We start from the raw sequence: 11,026 nt of genomic DNA, 5'->3' as shown, positions 1-11,026 counted from the left end.
AGTTGGTTGAATCAGTCCATAGAATCCCCATGGATTTTATGTAAGAACAGAATGAGTATTTTCATATCCTTTGTATAGGACGGTCTCAGTCCTAACTTCCCTAAGGAACGGGCTTTGTAAAACGAACGAGAGGCTTTAGAAGCAACCAATGAGAACTGAAACGCTATTTGAAGCAAGTTGGTGATTGCAGGATGGACGCCATCACCATGATGGACGCCATCCATGGCGTCATGGATAGGGACTGCGCTAGCCCTAGGCTGGTGGTGGACGGAGGCGGTGCCCTAGGCAGCTGCGTTGGTCACACTTAGTCCAGAAATCAACTTTTGATTCATGCTTCGTTTCGCTCGAAAGAAATGATGTCCATGTGAAGTCTTTAGTAGACGGATCATCATATCATGACTAGGATGATCTATCATGTAGTGATAAAGCCAATATGTGTCTAAATCCAAGAGATATTCTATCATAACTTTATTGGATTTTATAGCTCAAATAGTGACATAGAGTCCACTAGAGAGACACATAAACTTCTCTAAGATGCGCCTTTGTTCGCAATCATTAGAGGTATTGCAAAGGAACTCATTTCCGTTCTCTACATGCGTTTTCGCATGGAATCCGTTGGCTATTCATAGGTGTGATTGGCCCTAGGAACGTAGAGAGTTTATGTCACAGTAATTAAGGTGTCATTTGGCAAGTGGAACTTGGGCTATTCCATGTCCTTGAATTAATACTGATGGCCCAGCCATCGTAGTCACAAAAGTCATATGCTCAGAATCAAAATAGAGTCATAAAGAACTCGAAATTTTATTCATAAGCCAACAGAGTTACATCATTGTCTCTTTGACCAAAGAAAATCTAATCCAAAATGCTAGCTAATGCAAAACAATGGTAGTCGCCTAACTTCTTTCAGTAATTCTAAAATAAATGTGACCAGGTGAGTAGAGAGATGTCGGTGGAGCAAGACTCGCTTAAGTACCACTAATCTCAGAACCTTCCTAGACATCACACTTATTTTGGGTGAGCCTACTTTGAAGAAACACTTAAACCATTGGCATTTACTACAAAGTATATGACAATTGCCTATTACATCTCTTGGAAAAATAAAGACTTAAACAGAATTGGCGATCTATTGATCCAGCCAGATTTGTAGTCTTCAACCCTTCACTCTAGATCATCTTCTTGATCTTCTTGTTCCATATAGTGAGCTTCTCTTGCTTCACAATATGCTTTGTAGGCGGTGACGATTTCTTCATGAGCTCTACAAATGTGTGCCCAATAATCAGACACTCCACATCGAGAACATACATCTCTTTGCTCAAACTCCATTGATTGAGGAGCTTTGAAAGTGTCATTTAGATGGCTCTTAGTGTTGGTGGCGCTACCAACATGGCCAGAGGCGTTGCCTCTCTCTCTCTTTCCACGTTGACCTCTTCGGTTCCGTGTTAGCCTATATTGGCGGTTACCTTCCCAAGTAGAGCGATTATATGGACCAGAATGTCTAAAAGTATCCCTAAGGTTAGGGTTTCGCTCTTGGCGCCTTCTCTTAGGGGCGCGACTATAATTGGATTCCGGAATATGCTCTATTTCCACGGATCTCGAATTATAGTTCTTCACAAGGATGTTGTCATGCTTTTCAGCGACATTCATGGCTCCAATGAGGTCATGAAATCTTGTGATCCGTCCTGCAGCAACATCGATTCGATAGTTCTTAGCAACCATCAATGCACGGGGAAGGTAGAGAGAGTCTTCTCAATCAACATCGCATGTGTGATCTCTTTACCACAGAATTCCATTAAGGATTTAATGCGAAGTGCTTCTGAGTTGTAGTCAAGAACTGACTTGAAATCACAGAAGCGGAGGCTATGCCATCTCACTTCTAGGTCAGGAAGCAGGGAGTCATGGACGTTGCCAAATCTATCTTCGAGTGAGACCCACAGCCTTCTGGGGTCTTCTTCATTCATACACTCGTACTGGAGCGAATCATCCATATGACGAGTCATTAGGATGATGGCTTTCACCTTATTTGCCTCTAAGGCTGCTTTATTTGCTTCCAAAGCTTGAGCTTGCTCAACAATTAGCACGTCCTGGCTAGGCTTGAGAATCGTATCTAGGATTCCATCGACCTTGAGATGCTGGCGGACATCACGAACCCACCTATGATATCCAGAGCCAGTTGTGCCCAATGGAGCAAAGTCCAATTTGTTTAGGTTACTCATCCTGAAATAGAACAAGAAAATAGGGTTAGTTTCGGAGCGAAAAAGGCTACCACGAAAACAATAAAAATTTCTGAGCGTAATCACTTCCAAGAAATTGGGAATTTCTGAGCGTAATCGCTTCCAAGAAATTCAATTCCAAGAGGTATTAGATTAGATCGAAACAATGACGTAAGTGGTCGATCGTAAATTCTCCACAAACTCTAAGTTTGGAGATCTCAACAAGCTCCAAGCTTGGAGTGAGCACGAACCCCCACAGTTCAGCTTAATTAGGTCTCCCCTATGATGAAGAAAGGGGGGTAGAAGAAGGGAGTTTGCAAGTCCCCGAGAAAAAGAAGAGAAATTGAATTTAAAAACTCTAAAAAACTGGAACTTTTAGAAAAAAATACCTCAAAATAGGTTGCCTGAAATTTGGTCGGAAGATGGCCGGAAAAGTGGCCGGAAAAGCTGCCGGAAAGTCGCCGGAAAATGTTGACCGAAGGGTTGACCGAAGGGTTGACCGGGGTTGACTGTTGCTGACTGGTGATGACGTGTCGAGATGACGTGGCCCTGGTGATGACGTGGCAGGCTGACATGGCTGATGATGTGGCACTCATGTCAGTGGGTTGGGCTTTGACATTTTCTCTGGGCTTTGACTTCTTCCTTTCTGGGCTGGGCTGCTTCTTTCTTCTTCTTTTCTTTTTCTTTTCTTTTCTGCTTCAGCCGGTTCAAGAGTGCTGACGCTCAGGTGGCCGGTTCACATCGTTTTAGGCCGGTTCTTGTGATTTTTCTTTCGGTTCCTGAATCTACGGATCTAGGGGCTTCTTCAGACAAAATTTGGTGGAAATTGGAGGTTCATAAGATGGTGAACCGGTGGAATATTTTCTGCGGGTTGTATGGAGCTTCCGGTGGCCGGTTCGGTAGGTTTCCGGCCGGTTCTTGGAGTGCCGCCGCCGGTTCTGGACTCCTGGGGTCGAGGGCTTCAAGGTGTGAGGTGGAGGCAGAAAAGGCTTCAAGGTTTTGTATTCGAATTTGGGGTTTGACTATTTGTTTCAGGGTTAGGGCTTCGTGCTGATAACATGTTTTAGAGAAACGGGAATTGAGAGAAAATTGCTGTGTATTCTCATTGATAATAGGGGCCTCTTTATATAGAGGATTACAATGCATAGAGTCTGAATCATACAAGGAAAGATAATCTCTAGATTCTTCTTAATTAAACCCTATTACCACTAGGTCAAGTAACCTAGAGTTTAGCCCAGACACATATTCTGGATTTACTTGAACACTAAAGATATTTTTGATTATCTTTAAAAAAAATACAACCGAAAATTTTTTTTTTATCATAAAAATGATTTCAATTACTATAAGTAAATTGCTGATAAAAAATAAGAATATATATATATATAACATATCCAAAATGTTAAAATATATTTTAGGGCTATAATTTAGCCTTGACGGGTTGGAGACGGTTGATGTCACATTGATGAATAGTACATAATTCAAGGCTAAAATTTAGCCATTTCGATTGGAGATGACCTGAGTGTAAGCTCACATTTTGTATAGGTACGACACAGTTATTAAAAAGATGAAGCGAGATGACGTTGTTTTCAATTACTAGACTCTAAGGCCTTTTTGATTTGCAGAAATGAAGGTAATTTCATTGTCTTTCACATGGAATGAGAAATTAATTTTTCCATGAGCTTTTCATTCTGGTGTTTAGTACCGAGAAAAATTATCAAGTTGTTAAAACATTTGTAACTAATGCAATAAAATAATAAAAAGTGAGTAATAAAAGGGAAAAAATTGCACAAAAAAGGGGGAGAAATGAATCCCTTTGATCCATTATGTCGTGGATCCCTGAGACGAACCTATATGGATCCCTAAGACCCAACCCAGATCGGCAGTGATCGAATCACCGAGATCCAACCCAGATCAGCGCAATCTGATCAGACTAGCCTCGTGCGCGCCATGAACCCTGGCCGCCTCCAAACCCACAATCCAAACATTCGACAAGACTATTAAGGAACGAACTGAAACCTACCAACCACCACGATCTCCCCTTCCCTCACCCCATAAACAGCCACCACGATCTCACACCGGACCCACACATAGTCAACAATGGTCCATCCGACGACGGCGTAAGGACTCGCTACCAGACAGGGTGGAAACTCACTTTTCTCTCCCAGGCGCATGCAAGCGTGTTCTCTATAGACTATGAACTAATTTAGACTGCCACGATTAGAGATGCCAAAATTGTGAATACTTTATTGTAATTTTCTTTTAGCTTAATAGCCAATTTGCTAGCCTAGGTTTTCATAATTAGCCAATTTACTACATTTTCGTCATATTAATTTGTCCATTTCTTCATCCAAACATGGACTAATTTTCACATTTCAAGGTAGCAAATTGGCTAATTTTGAAAACCTAGGATAATAAATTGGCTGAAATAAAACCTAAGATAGCAAATTGACACTAATTAAGATGAAACCTAGGGTTGCAATTTGGCAATTATACATTTTTTTTTTTGAAACAAGGGCTGATGTGGTCGCCCTCATGCCTTGATTGATGAAACTAATGAATACAAAAGGGGGGACTTAAGGCCTGCACCTCAAATTACAATATAGCTTAGGGGGACCTCCCAAATAATAACAAGAGTCTCCACTACTACCATGTATTCGAACATGCAACAAGTAGTAAAGAGTGTCATACCGACTACTCCATTTGCTTTACAATAATGGTGGCATATCAGAAATCTAAAGCAATGCCATAAAACCAATAAAGTAGCTTTCCCAAACTATTCCTTTTTTTTTTTTTTTTTTGAGAAGAAAGGGATATTTTGGAAGAGAGGATATTTTGTTTTTTTTTTCTCGAGAGAGAGAGAGAGGATATTTTGTTAAAGACAAGGATACACAAAGAAATATAAATAATAATATCAATCGAAAAAAGGTACATTATTTATTGGAAAAAATATATATATATATATATAAAATAAAGAAGCATCATCTCCCACCTTGGCTCAAAATCGCGGTTGGGCCGTAGGACAAAACTGAAAAGAGAGACTAGAGCTGCTGAAGCTGAGCGAAAGTTGTAGAAGAAGAAGAAGACGTGCTGCTGTCGTGGTTAGTCAATTCGAAACCTGTTAGGTTTGTTGGCATTTTGATCTGTCTTAATTTGATTTTTCTCAAACGCGGATTAGGGTTCTATTCTCATGTTTTGCTTCTTCTTTCTCTCTATTCACCAATTCATATTCGATTGCTGCTCGCGGAAATCATCCCTGTCAAATATCGATATCCATGGATGCCCATATTTACACAACTAGAGTTGAATGTATCGATTTGGATGGAAATTTGGGGAAAATTATTTACAAAATGAACGAAACTTAATTTATTCTTTTCTTTTATCAGAGAAAATATATGGTGCTACTCTCGGTGGCACATTTGTTCTTTTTTGATTGAACTTGATTGTCTATATGCATTCGTAAAGAATATGTTAGGTCTCCTATTCTTAGTTGTGATTGTCATATATTTAAGCTTTGTAGTTGAATAAATTTGAAGAGGAAGCACATGGAAGGAATTTAAATAGGTGGTGATTGCTTTATGTTATTCATCTCAGAATATGGAACGATTTTATTTTATTTTATTTTATTTGTTTGTGAATGGCATAGAAGGAAGCAATGGAAGAGGGCAAACATAAGTCGAGGAAGGAGGGAGAATCCAAGAGGAGTCACCGAGATCGGGATCGCGAGAAGGAGAGCAATAAACAGAAACACAGGGATAAAGATAGAGATAAGAGAGACCGTGGTGCTCGACGTTCTGTGAAAGAGAAGAGTTATGATTCTGAAGAGAGGTATGATAAAGAGAAGCATCGAGACAAGGACAGTGATAGGGCGCGTAGCCGAGATGATGAAAGAAAGAAAACAAGAGAAAGGAAGAGGGATAACAATAAAGAGAAGGACAAGGAGAGGGAGGGGGAGAAAGACAAAGAAAAGGAGAAGAGGGAGAGGGTTAGAGAGAAGGAAAGAGAAGGAGAAAGGGACAAGGAGAGGGAGAGGGAGAGGGAGAGAAGAGAACGAGAAAGAGAGGTTGAAGATAGGGTGAGAGAGAAGAGGGAGCATGAGAGGGAAAATGATAGAGATCGAGAGAGGAGGATAAGAGAGAGGGAGAGGCATAGGGATGCTGATACTGATGATATTGATGATCATGTTAGGGATCGTGATAGGAAGCGGCATAAGAATGATAAAAATGAGTACAAGGAGAAGGATCGAGAAAGGAGTAGTAGTAGGGTAAAGACACATATGGATAATGGAGATGAGAGCCCACAAAAGAAAAGTGATGAAGATTCAGTTAAGAAGCCAACCCGTGAGGAGGAGTTAGAGAATGAACAAAGGAAATTGGATGAGGAAATGGAAAAACGAAGGAGGAGAGTTCAGGAGTGGCAAGAGTTAAAGAGAAAGAAGGAAGAAGATGAGAGAGATCATGGGGAAGGGCATGTTGATGAACCTATGTCCAGAAAGACCTGGACTCTTGAAGGAGAATCTGATGACGAAGAAGTTCATCCCTCAGGGACATCAGAGCCAGGTACAAACCTCAATGGAGAAGGCAATCTTATTGACAAAGAAGATGGAGATTTCATGGTAGATTCTGACAACGAAACAGCTGCACTTGCTTTACCAAATGGAGCTGATAACGCTAGCGGGGATGAGGAGACTGATCCATTAGATGCTTTTATGAATTCTATGGTATTGCCTGAAGTTAAAAAGCTGGACAGTGCTGCAGACGCATCAATTTCTGATGCGAAGAATGATAAAAAGGATGGTCGAAGTAATGGTGAACAGCAGAGGAGAGGTTTTAATAAATCTATGGGAAGAATTATTCCTGGGGAGGATTCGGATTCCGATTTTGGGGACCTTGAGAATGATGAAAATGTTTTAGAAGATGAAAATGACGATGAGTTCATCAAAAGGGTGAAAAAAACAAAAGCTGAGAAACTTTCTTTAGTTGATCACTCTAAGATAGATTATGAACCATTCCGCAAAAATTTTTATATTGAGGTGAAGGAGATCTCAAGGATGAGTCCAGAAGAGGTGGGTGCATGCCGGAAAGAATTGGAATTGAAGATACACGGTAAGGATGTGCCGAAGCCCATTAAGACCTGGCATCAAACTGGACTTACCAGTAAAATTTTGGAAATAATAAAGAAACTGAACTTTGAAAAGCCTATGCCAATTCAGGCTCAGGCGTTACCTGTAGTTATGAGTGGTCGAGACTGCATCGGTGTTGGGAAAACTGGATCAGGGAAAACCCTTGCATTTGTTCTACCAATGCTGAGGCATATCAAGGATCAGCCACCCGTAGAAGCTGGAGATGGGCCTATTGGGCTTATAATGGCACCAACGAGGGAACTTGTTCAGCAGATCCACAGCGATATTAAAAGGTTTGCCAAGGTACTGGGTCTCAGGTGTGTGCCTGTATATGGAGGTTCTGGTGTTGCTCAACAGATTAGTGAATTAAAGCGGGGTACTGAAATTGTTGTATGCACCCCTGGTAGGATGATTGACATACTTTGCACAAGTGGAGGGAAAATAACAAATCTGCGTAGAGTAACTTTTTTGGTCATGGATGAAGCTGATCGAATGTTTGACATGGGGTTTGAACCTCAAATCACTAGAATTGTTCAAAATATTCGGCCAGGTCGTCAAACTGTTTTGTTTTCAGCCACTTTCCCTCGCCAGGTTGAAGTCTTGGCGCGTAAAGTGTTGGACAAACCTGTGGAAATACAGGTTGGTGGCAGGAGTGTTGTGAATAAGGACATAATGCAAATGGTTGAAATGAGGCAGGAAAATGAAAGATTCCTGAGATTGTTAGAGTTGCTCGGTGAATGGAATGAGAAAGGTAAGATTTTGATATTTGTCCAGTCCCAGGACAAATGTGATGCTTTGTTCCGGGATCTGATTAGGCATGGATATGCTTGTCTCTCACTTCATGGGGCCAAAGATCAAACAGATCGTGAGTCCACAATATCTGATTTTAAGAGTGATGTTTGTAATTTGTTGATTGCAACAAGTGTTGCTGCCAGAGGATTAGATGTCAAGGAGCTTGAACTGGTGATCAACTTTCATGTCCCAAATCATTACGAGGACTATGTACACCGTGTTGGACGTACAGGCCGAGCTGGTCGGAAAGGATGTGCTATAACGTTTATCTCTGAGGAAGATGCTAGATATGCTCCAGATCTTGTTAAAGCATTGGAACTTTCTGAGCAAGTTGTTCCGGATGACCTGAAATCTCTTGCTGATAATTTCATGGCAAAAGTAACTCAGGGACTCGAGCAAGCCCATGGGACTGGTTATGGAGGAAGTGGTTTTAAATTTAATGAGGAGGAAGATGAAGTGAGGAGAGCGGCAAAGAAAGCTCAGGCTAAAGAATATGGTTTTGAGGATGACAAGTCTGATTCAGAAGATGAAGATGAAGGTATCCGAAAGGCAGGGGGCGACATCTCTCAGCAGGCTGCCCTTGCTCAGATAGCAGCTATTACTGCTGCCTCCAAAGCTAGTACAGCCTCAATGCAGACCCCTGCCTCTGCTGCCCAACCGCTTCCCAACGGTGGACTGTCTGTTTCTCTTCCAGGTGTCCTTGGTCAAGCATTACCAGGAACAGCATCAGTTTTCCCTGGGACTGGTTTGCCTCTTGCTAGCAATGACGGGGCAGCTCGGGCTGCTGCGATTGCTGCAGCCATGAACTTGCAGCATAACCTGGCAAAGATTCAAGCTGATGCAATGCCTGAACATTATGAAGCAGAGTTAGAGATAAATGATTTTCCTCAGAATGCTAGATGGAAGGTTACCCACAAGGAAACTTGGGGTGCCATATCAGATTGGACTGGAGCAGCCATCACCACCAGGGGTCAGTATTTCCCACCTGGGAAGGTTGCAGGACCTGGAGATCGCAAGCTCTACTTGTTTATCGAGGGCCCTACTGAACAGTCTGTCAAGAGAGCTAAATCGGAGTTAAAGCGGGTTTTGGAAGACATCTCAAATCATGCATTCTCACTTCCTGGTGGAGCTCAGCAAGGCAGATATCAAGTTATATAAGAGTGAGAACTTAATTCCAACTTACTCTAGAATGTTATTTGCTTATGCTGGACTTACTTTGACATTTTGACTCTGAGTTCCTTGTTACTTTTTCTCAGTCACCTAATAATTCTCATAACTGATTGCTTTGCACATACATCATAGCTTCTGCTGGATAAGGGAAATCTCATTAATATTTTTCTGAATCATAGATCAACTTAATTTACAGGCGTCTTTTTGTTTGATAATGAGTAATCAGAGAACATGTTGGTTTTAACTTTTAAATGTCTGTGAACTGTTGTGATTTTCTCTTGCTTTCACACTTCTCTACCCTCCTTTTGATTTTCTTTTCTTTCTTTTGTTATTGCTTCCCATGGCGCGAGGGATGTTATATGCATATGCTCGTATTTTCAATATTGTGTCTGCCCGTTACAAAGCTGTCCAAGAGAGGCGACTGTGGTACAACACTTTTCTCTTCATGGTACTATAATTAGTTTAAATGGACATGTTTAGAATTTTCTGATCCTGTTGTAGTTTGTTTGTGTTCCATGAGTCATGGGTTCCGTCAATTTTACACTTAAGTATTTAACTCCTTTTTCTTTGGGTGTGTTTTTCCAGGTTTTAGATGGAAATTTCTTCATGGGGCCAAGCTGCTACATAGCACTGTGTTACTGGACCTGAAAGGATGGTTCTTGTAAGAGAGTCCTTTGTTCTTTTGCATACTTTGCATAGTATTGAAAATAGTGTAGTCATCCTTTGCTTCTGTTGGATTAGCTTGTGTAATGGATTAAGCTTTTGTGGCTTTGATCTCTGTAATGGGTATTCAGCTCCGTATTACAGAGATCATGAGCCTTTCTCTCGCTGCTCTTTTGACGGTGTTGGGTTACTCTTTTTACCTCTGTTGTTGAGGCTGCATGTGACTAGTCATTATTGCCTTTTCATTTGTGTCAATTTTATTTGTTGGGAATTTTCTATGTAGTGGAAGCTTTTCTTTCTACTTTCAATAAAGATATGGTATACTCATTTGATTTTGTTTTTACGAGTTCGGTATGCTCACTTTGCTGTGGACTGCAGAATGGAGATGGAGATGGAGATATATGTCGTTTGTATGTTTCAGCTTGATCTATCAGCAGAACAGATTCTAAATGGAGTAATCATTCTCATCCCATTAGCAGGTGGGATGATGTGAGCAGTTTAGATAGTGGCCTCCAGAGCACAAAATCTTACTGACCTGATGGGGAGCGGTCCATTTCAGCTGCTGGGATAGGTGTTTGGCCTGGAAATGGAAAAGTTCGTAATTGATTGTAATATGCAGGTTATCGGCACTTCCTTGATATTTTTACAGATTACTAGTTGGTGATTTGAGGTGTTCTGATTCCCCAGTTAATTGTACGAATACCTGGTTACATGTCATGTGGGTTAAGATGGGGCAAGAATCCGTCTAACTTCAAGAAATCTTTATGCCCAATTTGTATTTCTCATGTACTTTCTCGCATGTGCAAGTAAAACTTTCTGTGTAAATAGCAAATGCAGAGTGCAGGCTTAAAATAGCTCAAGATTCCAAATTTGTGAAAGTAGTAGTAACTAGGTAACGAATCCGCGCAATGCTGCGGGAATGAGCTTTTATAGATAGTAAACGTTAATCAAAGTTGTTATTGTTTCTTGATGGAAAAAATATGTTATTGTTTTATATATTATGTCTTTTAGAAGGGAAATTTTTAACAACAGTATCTGACAAATGAGTGACTTCGAAGTTCAGTACATTTTC

The 11,026-nt window shown here is 40.9% G+C and overlaps 1 protein-coding gene across 5 annotated transcripts; it reads left to right on the top strand.

Annotated features, from left to right (window-relative positions):
• Positions 1 to 5,164: 5,164 nt before the first annotated feature.
• On the top strand, positions 5,165 to 10,786 carry LOC133732057 (DEAD-box ATP-dependent RNA helicase 42-like). Of its 5 annotated transcripts, none has more exons than XR_009856914.1 (4): positions 5,165 to 5,308; positions 5,854 to 9,281; positions 9,877 to 9,952; positions 10,333 to 10,786. XR_009856914.1 is itself a non-coding variant. In XM_062159512.1 (3 exons), exon 2 carries the CDS (start codon positions 5,863 to 5,865, stop codon positions 9,277 to 9,279), a length of 3,417 nt encoding a protein of 1,138 aa, XP_062015496.1. In that variant the 5' UTR covers positions 5,165 to 5,308; positions 5,854 to 5,862; the 3' UTR covers positions 9,280 to 9,281; positions 9,877 to 10,786. The 5 variants fall into 5 exon arrangements, 1 of the variants encoding a protein (XP_062015496.1); XR_009856916.1 differs by having other exon boundaries at positions 5,179 to 5,308; positions 5,857 to 9,281; XR_009856915.1 differs by having other exon boundaries at positions 5,184 to 5,332.
• The last annotated feature ends 240 nt before the right edge of the window (positions 10,787 to 11,026 follow it).

This window comes from Rosa rugosa, chromosome 2 (genome assembly GCF_958449725.1).
Source record: "Rosa rugosa chromosome 2, drRosRugo1.1, whole genome shotgun sequence".
Lineage (NCBI taxonomy): Eukaryota > Viridiplantae > Streptophyta > Magnoliopsida > Rosales > Rosaceae > Rosa > Rosa rugosa.
Note: the sequence above shows the minus strand (reverse complement) of the source record. Positions and strands in the feature narration are given on the sequence as shown.

What these genes read in the sequence shown, in the direction of transcription:
- LOC133732057 (XM_062159512.1), top strand. Translation starts at nt 5,863, where the DNA reads ATGGAAGAGGGCAAACATAAGTCGAGGAAGGAGGGAGAATCCAAGAGG.